Here is a 14,268-nt window from a genome sequence, read left to right on the forward strand (position 1 = left end):
TTCTCAGTGAAGATGCAGCACTTTTAGTCCTGCGGTCACCCCCTCCACCCACTGCTGACAATTACTACTGCATACATTTTTTGATACTAAAACAGAAAAAGTGAGTCATAAAAAATCCAACCCTTGCACAGTTTTTAGGGATTGAAAAATGAACACATGAGACCCAACCCTTTTTTTTTCTTTACCAAGATCTAAGATTGCGTAATCCATCTTTCAAGATTGATTTTATATATTTAATATTTTGCAAAAACATGTTTAATACTGCTTTAAAAAATGTCATCTTGTGAGTATATCTTGGCTTTGGTCCCCAGCCAAAGAGGTGGACAGTGGCAGAACTGCAATCTTTTTCTTTTCCCAAAAGGTTTCCCTTTTTAACACCAAAGGTTTTTTTTTTACATATATACAATGAAATGATGAGAGTCACCTCAAGTAACACCTGTCTGGTTATAATCAAAATAGCAAAATAGGCCTCAGATCACAATTTAGTTTTGCTGGTTTTACTGTGTTAGGCAGAAATGAATAAATAAATAAATAGATAAATAAATAAATAAATAAATAAAGAAAGAAAGAAAGAAAGAAAGAAAGAAAGAAAGAAAGAAAGAAAGAAAGAAAGAAAGAAAAAGAATGACTGGAATTCAAAGGGTTAATGTACCTCATTTGTCCTTGGAAAATCAGCCTCAAGCCTTTCATGTCCAGAAATAAAGTTCAGTGTTCAAAGAGTTGAACGTAATCCCTTTTGACATGATGACTCACACACAGATGTTGACATTCATCCTAGCCGCTAGATATTCTCAAGTCACTGTCTCATAGAGAAGGTACAACAGCAGAGTGCCCAAATTTGTGAAGCAGTTTTTGGCTCTAGATAAAAGCAGCAGAAACCTAATTTGACAGTGACTTAGAAAATACCCTGATGACAGACCTGTTCAGACCTCATTTTGTGTCTTTCATCTCTACCTTATTCTGTGGTTTATCTGTACTCCATCACTCTCTCTCCGCTGACTCTCATGTTTCGTTCAGCTATTATGAAAAGAAATAAAAGCAGGGATTCAAAAAACACGTCTGTTAACATTTTACAGTAAAACTTTAGGAGTCAATCAACCTATCAATACAGTAGACATAAAAAGCTCCTTTAACAGCTACAGCATCACAGCAAGATGCTGTTTCTACTTAAATTTCAGTGGCAGCACCCTCTCCAAGGACGTCATGTCCAGCTTGTAGCGTGTCACCGGTTCAGCGATCCGGCTCGAGCACTCAAACTTAGTTTTGTTCAGGCGTAGGTGGTGTCACTTCTCGGTGAAGTTCAGTAAAGGTCAGCCAGGTGTCAGCTGTGTTTTCACGCCTCACTTCCTCTCTCTGCTCCCGATAACACTGCAGCTTTTAACGGTGACACATGTCTCTGTTTAACACACATACACACACATACACAAATCACAGACACACACACCTTCGAGTCATCCACGTGAAGGCTTAAAAGCATTTCTGCATTAATTATCAAAAGTCCCAGAACTTTTAGCTCACGCTGCTTCTGCTGTTCACTCTGAGCTTTTTTTAAGCCCAACCCAACTCAGAAACTTTTGTTCAACTTTTTGTTCTTCTGCCACACGTTGAAGTTAAAAATAAGGAAAGCTTCATATTTATTTATGAACATTTTCAGTCCTTCAGCAGTTCTTTAAGTCTATATTGTTGAACATATCATATCTGATGTGTAACTTTCAAATACTGATATCTCATCAACAGTTTCATTAAAAACGTGTAAAAATGTAAAAAAAAAAAAAAAAAAAAAAGAGTTTCTATCTCCTTTAGAATTATAATATGACCACAGGCAACTGAAGTTGTATTTTGGCCCTTTTTTAAAATGGCTACTCTAATGAAATTATCCACACCCTGTTTCTTAGGAAAAATTATTGCTTATTTTCAAGAAGTTGCAATAAAAAAAAAACTTAATTAGTCTCCAGGGGGCGATTCAAGAATAACATCCAAGAATAACAGCTATTCCATCTGGTGGTAAGAATGACATCTAAATTGCCACTCATTTTTTGAAAATAAGTATTTCTGCATTGAAAGGATGCATATTCACTTAAAAACTTATGAAAAAGTTGCCAAAACTGCCCAATGTGTCAAATGTGAAACAAAATATATCATACACAAAATGATTAGCATTATTTTTGGTGGATTTTGTTAAAAGAGTAAAGAAACATCTTAGTTTCAAAAATTGTTTTTTTGGGCATTCTTTAATGGGTCTGACTTGACAGGGTCAATTTTGGTATTGGTCGCAAGCCAGTGGCTCCTTCTTTTTGATACAGAAACATCATTTTTGAAAAGTTCAAGACTGTGGCCAAATAGTATGTATCACTTCCTGTGAGGTAGCCCGCTAGTTAGCTTAAAAAAGAGAGAAGAACAAAAAGATTTTCCTGAGCTGAGAAGAATCACCTTAATGACGCCAGCATTATAGTGAAACACAGTCCATCCCTTGAAAGGAATGGTCTCATTCCTCAAAGGACCTTTATCAGCTCCATCTTATGACAGTTTACGTTTTAATTGAATGTTTTAGCTCAAAATCTGGTACCTTAGAACAACAGCAGGTTTGGGTCATTGTCTGATACATTGGCCTCCAATTACACCACCATGATAATTTTTTCTCTGTCCAGCAAATCAAGATCCAACAGAGAGCAGAAAGAAGCTGCAATAGTTAGCTTAAGTTAGCATAAATAGGAATGCTAACTGGAGGTAAATATATTACAGACAATAAAGCAATAGAAAGAAAGATGGCTGCCGTCACGTTGTGAGAGGCAAACGCGCAGAGTCAATCAGCTCTAAAACTTGGAAAAAACTTGGGAAATCGAGACAACTTCAAAAGAAAGCATAAGCTGTCCCAAAGTATTGGAACAGTGGGCCTCATGGCATCGCAAAAGGAGAAAATTATGGGAAGGAACAGAGAAAAGAGACAACAAACAAAACTGACCAAAACAATTCACCTGTGGAGAACACCTGTTGTCAGAAATACTCAATGAAATCAGAGGATTCCGCACGGAAACCGCAGGAAACTTTGCAACACTCACTAAAAACATAAATGAACTGAAGCAGTGTGTTGGAGACTTGAGTGAGAGAATGGACGAAGCAGAGTCAAGATTTGTGCAAAATGAAGAGCATGAAATTAATTTGACAAAGGTGCTTATCCACAATTTACGCAAACAGCGGCAGCTGGACGTAAAATGTCATGATCTTGAGAGCCGTGCTCGGAGGAACAATTTAAGGATTTATTCAGTGCCTGAAAAATGTGATGACATGATCGAGTATGTGAAAACTCTCATCTTAACTCGCTGTTAGCCAGATAGCATAGGAATGTGTCTTATGCACTTTAATTACATTTATAATGTGGTGTTTATGGTAATCTAAGGTTATGTGACACTGTGGGCAGCAAAATAGCAGGTGGGTGTTGATGACATTTAAGATGACCCCTTTCCTTTTAGTGCCCTAGTGAGCATGGAGACAGTGACCTGGAACATTTTTATATGCTGAGCAAAAAAAAAAAAATCTAAATGAAAAGTACAGGATACTAATTAATACTTTAATAACTAGAAAAGCACTCAGAGAGCACAGACCTCCGCCAAGCATATTGTGATTGTCACGCAACGCTTTTGTCCTACTTTGATGTTTTACTCCAGATCTTGGTGTCCAGAATACTGCCAGAATCTGGATCATACTTTTACATCTGTGAGAAATTATCCCGACCTTGTCTTGTATTCTTTTGCAAAGCAATCCGACCATTTATCATGGAGTTTTATACACATATGGTGAAAATGGCCCTATCTCACAATGATAAAGAATCCTTTAAAAACATCCTGGATCCAGACGGTGATCTAGATCACCTCCAAAATTCAATTGCCTCTTCCTTATCCAATTTTGAACATTTCCTGAAAATTTCATCAAGATCCATTTGTTACTTTTTGAGTTATGTTGTTCACAAACAAACAGACAAACAGACAAACTCCTAAAAACATAACCTCCATGGCGGAGGTAAATATGCATGTAAACATTAACTAAACAAAGAGTCATTGCTCATAAAATATCAGTGGCACAAACACTAGCTTTGTGACTTGCAATATAACACCAAGTGCTTCTCTTCGTCACACACACGTTCACTACACTGTAACACTTAACCCCCACACATTCACAGTCTACATTCACAGTCTTGTTACAGAGCTGACACACAGGCTGTTGCTGCGTCTCCGGGGCCGACAACTTTCTTCGAACACTCTGAAAACTCTTAGACAAACACTCACTCCAGATGACTCATTTACAGCGATCAACAGACACATTTGAGCTAACACACTCATAGAACCACTTATGAGGGAATTCAGACAGCATAGAAGCAGGTGGTGTGTGTCCAATATTCATCACAGTTGTAGACACAGAACCAGGTGATTGTCTGAGAGGGCTCTCCTGGGGAAGGGGATGAGATGCTGCTTTGGTGGAAGAGACAGAGACAGGGAGAGGAGCAGGAGAGACAGGGAGAGAGTACATGTGTTAGTCCATGTAACTCTTATCTGCGGTTTAAGTGTCCGTCAGGGGCTGTCTGAAAGTAGTCCGTGTGCACTCAAGGTTTTTATATGTGTGTGTGTGTGTGTGTGTGTGTGTGTGTGTGTGTGTGTGTGTGTGTGTGTGTGTGTGTGTGTGTTTGAGGGATTCAGAGCAACGTTGACAGCGCCCTCCCCACAGGCAGACCAGGGTTAAATATTTAAAGCCCAGACAGGCTGTGGTGTTGCCACAGTAATGTGTCTGTCTGATAGAACTGGAGACCCTGAGCACGCCACTCGCTTTTGCTCACTCACACACAACAACACCCACACCCACACCCACACCCACATCCACGTAGAGCACTGCAGTGGTTGGAGATTTAATGCACACAGACAGATACACAAACAGTGCACCTTTATGCATGGACAAACAGACAAAGAGCAGCTCTTCCATAGACAGGTCACACGCAATCTTTGTTGTTCACGTCAAACTTTAACCCTTCTCTTTAACCCTCTTTTGCACATCTCTCACTGCCATCATGTAATGGAATATTGAACATCCTTTGCATATCAAATCACTGTAATTATCTTGAAAGTGTTGCACTTTTTGCACTTATAATGTATGAATATAGAAGTACAGCATATACTCTGTATATAATATGCCTTTACATAGGCCTTTCTTGTAAAGATGCACTTTCTGAACGGCTTAATGTTGGATATGCTGCGGACGTTTTCATAAACCTTATAGATATGAAATTGTCCTATAGCAGGGGTGTCCAACCTGCTGCTCGTGAGCCACATGTGGCGCTTTGCCTTTCAGTGTGCGGCTCTTCTGTCCACTTCATAGTTATAAGTAACGTTGTGCTGAACAATTAAAATATTGATATACTGATGCCAGAGTTGGGATCAGTATTGATTAATACTTGGGTAATGAGATTGATACTTAAGTTTCAGTTTCTCTTCTCTACATGTACTCCTCTCATGAGCTCATTTATCTATCTATGTATCCATCTATCTACCTATAGATAGATAGATAGATAGATAGATAGATAGATAGATAGATAGATAGATAGATAGATAGATAGATAGATAGATAGATAGATAGATAGATAGATAGATAGATAGATAGATAGATAGATGGAACTTTGTCTCTTCTGCAGTAAAACAGACATTTGTTTTTGACACAGCCACAAATACCTATATAAACACACACTAAATCTTGCTTTGAATTGGCAATTTGACATTAAATTGACATTTAATGGCACTTCATATTTCTTTGTAGTACCAGGGTGATTTTTGTGGCTCTTGGTCTCTGACTGGTTGGCCATCCCTGTTCTATAGCAAATAAGTATGAATCTTTTTTAGGGCTGTCCGGAAATTAATATTTTAATTCACAATCAATCATTGATGAATCAGGAATAACTGCAGTTTTAATTACGTCTCAAATTACATTATATTGACTTGTCTACCGAACTGTCTGGGAGTTTTTTTTTTAAGTGAACCTTTTTATTACTAGTACTCTTGTGCCCTTTTCGCCACCCTGGCTGCAGCAGGAAGCAGGAAGACCTTGCAGCAGCTTAATGATGGTGTGCCAAAAGGGACAAAACTGCAAGAAATAGAAAGTAAAAAAAAGAAGAAAAAAAAAAGGTTGTCAGGTTGTTGTTGTTGTTAAATTTGTATTCTTTTTTTTGTAGCAATAGCTCAATTGGTTTTAATTACACAAATAACTAGCAGTGAATTATAACATTAATAGATCTCATTCTGAAGCAGGAGTTGTATTCTTTATCTGTCACAGTTTGGTCACACATTCCCAATGATCATAATAGTGCTCACAAAATTCTGCTTATAAATTTAATTCCTTATCAGCTTTTATTTGATAATCCCTGTAAATACATGTCCTGTCTTTGCATTTTGATTAAACTTACAAATAATGTGTGATGAGAATGCTTTTGGAGTTAAAACTGATCCTCTACATGTGCAGCTCATGATTATTCATATGGCAAATTTAGCTCAGTTGTGTTTTTATATATCTGTTGTCTTGCTCTCTTGCAGGTTTAAACTACCGAAAGCTCACCGATGAATCGACTGATCCACTCGCAACTCTGCAACCAGTCCTGACCAGTCAGAACGTACTCTCCATCTCCAAACTGGCGAACAGGCTGCCTGTACCTGGTGGGGGTGGAGCAACTGTCTCCCCCAGTGCAGTCCATGCAACATGGCTGCAGAAGATTTTCTGGAAGGGAGACCCTCAGCTGCTAAAAAGGCCTCCACAGGGCGACTCAGACTACCTCCATGCATATGATACCTGCGCTAAATACCTGGAGAGGCTGGTCCCTGCTGATGCTGTGTGCTTCTTGGATAGCATAACGTTCTCACCTGATGCAGCTGAACATGTGAGCTTGCAGAATGATAGTTTATGAGTGTGTTTTCTGTTACCGTCTCAGACATTGTGTGTTAGGAGTGAGGCAGTCAGACAGTTTATAATTGTAGTACTGAAGCTTCCTGGCGTCCATGTAGATAGATTCTTATTATCTTAAAGGAAGGATTGTGGGGATTGCCAGTTTCTACATCAAACACTCATATCCCTCGCTCTGCACTCATCATCGTCTGACCGCTGGTTCCTCATGCCCGAGGCTCAATTTTTGGAGACTCAAAAGTCCTCTCTAATTTTAAATATATTATTCTGCTCAAATCCACACTCTGCTGCCTCAAAGCACATACCGGTCATGATTTATAAAAGAAATTATGAAATTGCACGAGAAATGTCAGCCACATAATTACAGCACTCTGAAAAATTGTCCTTCAGAGGACTCAAAGTGCCTCAGAGCACCTTATCAATACCAACCCACTGTTTTGTTTTTTTCTTCTTCGTGCTGGCACACTGCCACCCCAGCGCCTCTCCAGCAGACCTTTCTTTTTCCTTCTACTTTTTGTTTCATGAACCCTCTATTTCCTGTTGTCTCTGAGAGTGCTAATTGATCCCTCTCTGCTTCAGAGCCAATTAAACTCCAATTCCCAGCAGGTACTGTTTTCCCACTGTGCTCTTTAACATGCAGATTAACTCTCAGAAAGCCACTGTCTGCCCTCACCACCTTCTAATTCCGTTTTTCCCCCTCATCCTTTTTGATCCCTCAAAGGAAAAATCTTGACCCCTCTCACTGTTGGGAATGTACCTGACCTTTCACACCCTCATTCCCCCCCATTGATGGATTGATCCATTTCCCACAAGGCTAAAGGGGCTTGAGCTCTTATCTACTACTCAACGTATATTTTGAGGGGGAGCAGAGAGGGTTTGGCATTTCCTCTCCTCTTGAGTATTGATCTGAGATAGAGTGTAAAGGGAAGCAACCTCCATGTTTCAAACCTTCCTCAAGCTTAGACCAGCTCAGACCTTATGCACACACACACATGCAAACACACTTACCTTTGAAAGGGATTTTGGTGACTCCGTTTGAGTGATCACCCTGTCCTGGCAGAGTAGAGTGCTGTCAGTCTGAGTTAGTGATATCTAGCGAATGCAGAAGTATAAGTGGCATGTGTCAGAATGTGTGGTGGAGGTAGCTTGAAATGTGGAGTTGGATGATTTTAAGCGTCTTTTTGGTGTGAATTTGTGTGTAAATGTGTGTGTGTGGGGCTTGTCATTGCCTCTGTGCTTCCATGCAGTAGAATAAAAAAAAAACATACAGCCAAAGGCTCTTTCTCTCCCCCTGTGAATGGTAAACCAGCTCTCTCTGCATTGAATCAATTACACCAGGCTGGCAGCTACAATCTGTCTCGCTCACACACACTCCTCACACACATAATGCTCAAGTTCCTGTTGGTGTTTTGGCTCAGATAAATCGGGTTATGCCTGCCTCTCTTCAACATGTTAACTTTGAAATGAGTGTTCATAACTTGTGCACCTCTCTTTTCAGTCTCTGTGCTCAATTCGACCACCACCGCCTCAACAATTTCCTCCTCCTCCTTCTCCTCCTCCTCCTACTCATTCTATTCCTTCAATCCTCTATTTCATCCCCAGCTGAGCATCCAGGCGAGGTCGGAGGTGATAAAGCGAGCCACCAAAGCCCTGCGCCAGCTGGGTGAGAAAAGCAAGAAGAGAAGAAGTGAAGACGGCAGCGGAGAGCAGGAAGGGTCCGACCCGGCAGGGATGACTTTTGATGAGGCTCTAGCACACCTGCAGCAATCACAGGCCCACCTGGACACCCTGAGCCATGACTTCATTCTGTCACTCAAAGACAGCCTGCAGGTAGACCACAGCTGCCACACACTTGAGCTATTTCTTTACAGTGACAACTCCTTTTTCTGTTAATGCACAGGAAGGATAGCTTAGTAGGACACACTGGAGATTTACTCATCTTTCAATGTAAATGTCAAATAGAGTGGACTCCCAGGTCATTTGCTGCAGTGATTTAAGGTCATGCTCTTGCATAGATTTTCTGAAGGAAGAAGTTCAACGCTCTAACGGTAGGATAGCATATAGCTTCAATCCAGCGGTGAGAAATACTTATAAAAATAGTCTAAAATGCGAATCAAAAACACACTTATTTAGGAAAGTTGGCAGACAGCTGGCTGTATGCTGGTTAACTTTAACACAATTCTAAAATCTGCTCTTCCACAGCTTTGTGGATGAAATAGTTAAAATAGAATGTCATTTGTTGTTTTTCAAACATTTATATAAACACTGTAAATTATGACCTTAATTTGTTTGTTGTAACAATATGTTTTTTCTGTTATTACATCATACTTTGTAAAGCCCAATGCATTTCAAAATCCTTAATGTACAGAAATTTATCACGATATTATCCACAGTGTGTAACAACAGCATTATCTTTCAATGTCTAAAACCAAGCATGAATCAGAATTTTACCAAATCATGTAAATGGGCCACATTCTTAGTTTCTGTTTCCCCATTCAAATATAAGTTTCACAATATAATCATGATAAAATTTGAAACCTTTAACATTGTGAACTAGAAAAGCACTTGGAGAGCGCAGGCCTCCACAACACTTTAGTCCTACTTTAATGTTATACTCCCTTTCAGCAGACTGTCTGCTACAATTTGGTGTTAGTTGCAGGTTTGTACGATAATTTACCTGACAGTGCTGAAAATTATGAGGACCCAGTACATATTTCATATTGCGGATCTTAGTATCCAGAATATTGTCAGGATCTGGATCGTACTTTTACGATATGTCATAAACTATGGTGACCTGGTCTTGTATTGTTTTGCAAAGCAATCCGACCATTCACAGTGGAGTTATACATTTGGTGAAAAAGGCCCTATCTCACAATGATAAAGAATCCTTAAAAAAAAATCCTGGATCCAGACGGTGATTCGGATCACCTCCAAAAGTCGCTCGCTCCTCATCCCATTTTAAACATTTCCTGAAAATTTAATCAAGATCCATTTGTAACTTTTTGAGTTATGTTGTTCACAGACAAACAAACAGACAAACCCTTCCATAAACATAACCTCCTAGACGGAGGTAAATATAAGATACCACAGTTGAAGATAAGATACATTTTGTTATAAAAGGTAAAGGTTCACATTGTTACAGGATATTTTTTTATGTTGTGATGTGAAAAACATCTTCCAACAAAAACTTTTTCACATTGTATCATGATTTTTTCTTCTTGGTGTGGCAGCAGTATGCTTCTGACCAGGAAGGTATATGAAGGTCTGCTTTTCTGACAAAGTGCATAATTTCTGTTGTTCATTTAAATTAATTATATTTTTGAGTACATTTTTGTAATTCCATCATTTGCATTTCAGGTTTCAGGCCATGCTAACAATATACAGCATTTCTACCAGTCTTGATTAGAAATTCAAATCAGTACTGTAAAATGTGTTATGATCTTGATTCTACATTTAATATTAAAATTAATGCTGCACTCCCACACCAGTGTGGACCTACAGACAGCCTCAAAGTGCTTATTCTGTGTAATACTGTGTTCAGCTCAATTTTTTTAGGGGACACAATGAGAAATATGCAGGGGTGTAAGTATTAAAATATGCTGAGCCTGCTCACTCTGAATGATGCTTGAAACTAATAAGTGTGAGGTTAACCACAAAAAAGATCATCTGTCATCATTGTACCACGTGTTGCTACTAAAACTTCCAAAAGAAAAAAAATATCAGAAACCCATCACCTGAAATCACAGAAATGGAGTGAGATATATAACACCAGAGGAATATTTATACTTGGTTACTATAAATGGGAAACCCCAACACAGGCTGCTGTAGCAGGATGTATTGAGAACTTGCTCACATTTTAATAAAAAAAATTGTTGCATTTCATTTAGCATCATTAGTTGGTGAACATTGTGGAAAAATGTATGTTTCTGTCTCAGGCTGGTTACCAAAGCCAAAAATGGTAACAGTTACAGAGTGCAGATGTTAATAGCAGCACTGGGAAATTAGTGGGATTATGTGTAGTGAGTGGGTAGTTATGCAAATTTGAATCCTATCAAGATGGATAAGATGCCTCTACTTAAGATCTGAGCCCTGCTCAACCTGCTGGAATTTTAATTTATAGTCCATTTGCTGTGATTGACCAATCTAACTCTAGTATTCACCCTTTAATATTACAACCATGCTCCATGCTGTAGAGCCCATGGACAAGAAAGGTGTGCTTCATGTTTCATACACACACTTGTTCTCTTGCATGGTATTCCCTTGCCTGTTCATGGGGTCAGGCACCACTAGACCTACAGAATGAGCATATACCTGCTCTTTGTGAGAATGTGTATTTGTTTGTTTAGGTATGTGTGTGTTCTGCTTGACTAAGCTCCCCCCAGCCTCAGAGGGCTCCTTCGGGCTTGCTTTAATGTAAATGTAAGGGCTGCTGTTTGAAATGAGCCCTGCCAAGTGGCTGTATAGGCTGCATGTACGCCATGCTGTATCTCATTAACCAAAGTCACACTGACTTACCCCACTGTCACCTGCCGGCGACTGTGTGTGAATGTGTATGTGCCTTCACAAAATGTATGCAAGGCTAGAGAGAAGGGATTTCTGGTGAGCTGGGGGTTGTTATGCAACCACAAGACAACTGCAAGAAATAACTCTCCAGCCTGCTTAAGTATGTAATGTTTGGACCCTTTTATGTATTTTCCATAATTGCAAAGAATAAAACATGGTATGGAGGAGTTAGGCATGCTGAAGTCACAGGTACAAAAACACACTAACAGTTCAGGCTCCTCGTTGTAACTTCCCTTCTACAGATGCAAGAGGTGATTGTATCCTTGGAGATAGATAAAAAGGATATAAGAACCAGCAAAGGGCAGATAGGTAGAAAAAGATAGATAGAAGCAGCCCTGTGGGCTCTGTTTGGCCATACTGTGGTCATTTATCAACGGTCCGTGACCAGCTGCTGGGAATTATAGTAGATTCTACAGGAATCTACCACAGGCGCCTTGACCTGCCATGAGGACAGCAAATTACACACTGCGGATATTGTGTGTCGATGTCTAGCTCCTGAAACGTGGCAACTTGCGTTTTCCCAAAGTAAAAATAATGTATAACTTAGAACAGGTCTGTGTTAAAACTTCTCCACTTAGCTTTAATGTGATGGGGAAATAAGTCAAACTCTGTAGAGAATAAAATCATGCAACAGTAAAGAGTTAAAACGGTGAAAGATTTAATACCAGCATTTTTCATCCATCCATCCACGATTTAAATGATGTCTGAAACCTTTTTCCTGCTGAGATTTTCTTTGTGCCACACAGGGCTGCCACACTTTGCTAAAACTTTCTCCGTTTAAATCCTGGGTCTGCCCCTGAGTTTCCTCTCAGCATTACATGCATTAACACTTACAATAAGAATTAGGTTTGATTCCAGCTGGCGTTGCTGCAAGTCACTTCTCCTAATAAATGTCAACCCAAAAAAACAGCCAAGGGCCATCCCTATTAGATGCCCAAACCACCTCATTAAGCTTCTCTCAGTGAACACAGACGACCTGCAGCAAAGCCTCATTTCTGCCACTTGTATCCTTAATCTCCCCTGGAGAGTATCTTGAACTTATGATCATTAGTATGGATTGGGAAGCAGTATTGAGAGCTTGGTATCATATCTCAAGTGCCTAATTGGCATAAAAACTCTAAGTCACTTAGGAATAACATCCAGGGATAGCTTTTTATAAGGTTTTATGCACGTCCAAAACACTTGTCCTGAAAGACCTACATTATTTTAATAAACGACCAGAGTCTCAAACTTGACCCCCAGACACTATCACCCTCGGTCATAGATATAACTGAACATTATGTATGAAAAGTGGTGACGCCACTCAAATGTCACCTGACCGGATACTTATCTGCCTTGACCTCGGCCTTGATGTTCTGTCATGAATGTTTTAAGACTGTCATACATATTGAAATTCAGGCATACATGTATTATATGAATTTCAAAACCATAGGCCTAAATTTCCTGCTCATAAATAATTTAAAAGGAAGAGCTGACCCTTATTTGACTCTGACACCAATGACCAGCTGATTGTGCTTGAACTGAAGGAACGTTACTTTCTTGCTTGGCTTGCACATGGAAATCCTGTGGCCATCTTATTCAATGGGAAGAACTCAGCAGGGTTGAAAAAAATTAGCTTTTGTTTGTCCTTAAAGTTTGTCATCCAAAGAGACTTGAGAGAGCAAAATGGCACAGGAGGTACAAATAACTGTAGTCTTGTCTGGTCGTGACTGCTTTCAAAGCGGATGTTGTATGAATTGAAGACGTCAAAGTTGATGGGCAGTTAAAGTAGCAGTCTCTACTTCAGCATATGCATGGGGTATGAATAGGTGAATATGACATGCTGTGTGGGAAGCACTTTGTGTGGTCAGAAGACTACATAGACACTTTGTCAGTGCAGTCTGTTTACCATTTTACTATTCAAAATGGCAGTCATTGATTGGCCAATGATGGGGCAGTAAAAATGAGTTTATGAGGCTTTATAAACCAGCTTATGATGCGTTGTAAATTAAGGAAGAGGTCCAATACCAAAATTAAATTCTGCATATTTATGGGGAACCACTTGATTGAGAAAAGTCTGACACTCAAGCCTTCATGGCTCTTTGCAGGTGATTTTAAGATAGATTGTCTGAAAAGCACCTGGAGGTCTTTTCATTGAAAGAGTGAAACACAAGCAAAGGGGTGCAGGACAGTAGAGGGGTTGGCCTGGTCAGGTCAGGTCAGGATTAATACCTGCAGAGAACAAAGGCAACATCCCTGACCTATCTTAGTATCCTCACACCACACCTCACTGTTCTCACTCTGACTTCCCTTTGTGCTTTTCCTTTACCAGTTGTTGTATTTTTTATCCGTTTTTCAGGGTTACAGCAAACTTTATGATCTGTCCCGATCCGAGAAGTCAAAGGTGCACGAGCTGGCAGTCACCATGGCAACGGATGGGCAACCTCTGGAGCGTATTGGAGAGCTTCTTCGTGTGGCTGTTGGACCCCTAGACCTGTCTGTCAAAACTGTGCTTCAGGATGCTGTAGAAAGGGTAGTTGCAGCACTCAGGTAATCTTTTTCGACTTGTTCAGTTTTCTCTAACAACAGACAAGTCAAGCTTTGGCCAAATACATGCATACAAAATCTAACCACTAGATCCCTGCATATAACAGACATTAAGACAATTTTACTACTAAAGGAATTATTTATCATTTTGTAAATAACTGCAGATAAGTCTAACAGTTCTTAAAATGTCTTAAAACAGTTTTCAAAATAAAAGGCCTTAAAATGTCTTAGAATGTTACAAATACT

General features: G+C 39.6%; 1 protein-coding gene across 1 annotated transcript in view; it reads left to right on the top strand.

Moving 5' to 3' along the window:
- nbas (NBAS subunit of NRZ tethering complex) overlaps window positions 1–14,268 on the top strand; it is a 221,581-nt gene that overhangs the window by 141,734 nt on the left and 65,579 nt on the right. Inside the window, exons 45-47 of the mRNA XM_074685126.1 lie at window positions 6,570–6,910; window positions 8,536–8,763; window positions 13,835–14,025. Of these exons, the coding sequence (XP_074541227.1) occupies window positions 6,570–6,910; window positions 8,536–8,763; window positions 13,835–14,025 (760 nt within the window). The remainder of the gene's footprint in view (window positions 1–6,569; window positions 6,911–8,535; window positions 8,764–13,834; window positions 14,026–14,268) is intronic.

The sequence above is a fragment of the Halichoeres trimaculatus genome, unplaced genomic scaffold, assembly GCF_033239565.1.
Source record: "Halichoeres trimaculatus isolate MK-OKI-2021-1 unplaced genomic scaffold, fHalTri1.1 fHalTri1_scaffold_13, whole genome shotgun sequence".
Taxonomy (NCBI): domain Eukaryota; kingdom Metazoa; phylum Chordata; class Actinopteri; order Labriformes; family Labridae; genus Halichoeres; species Halichoeres trimaculatus.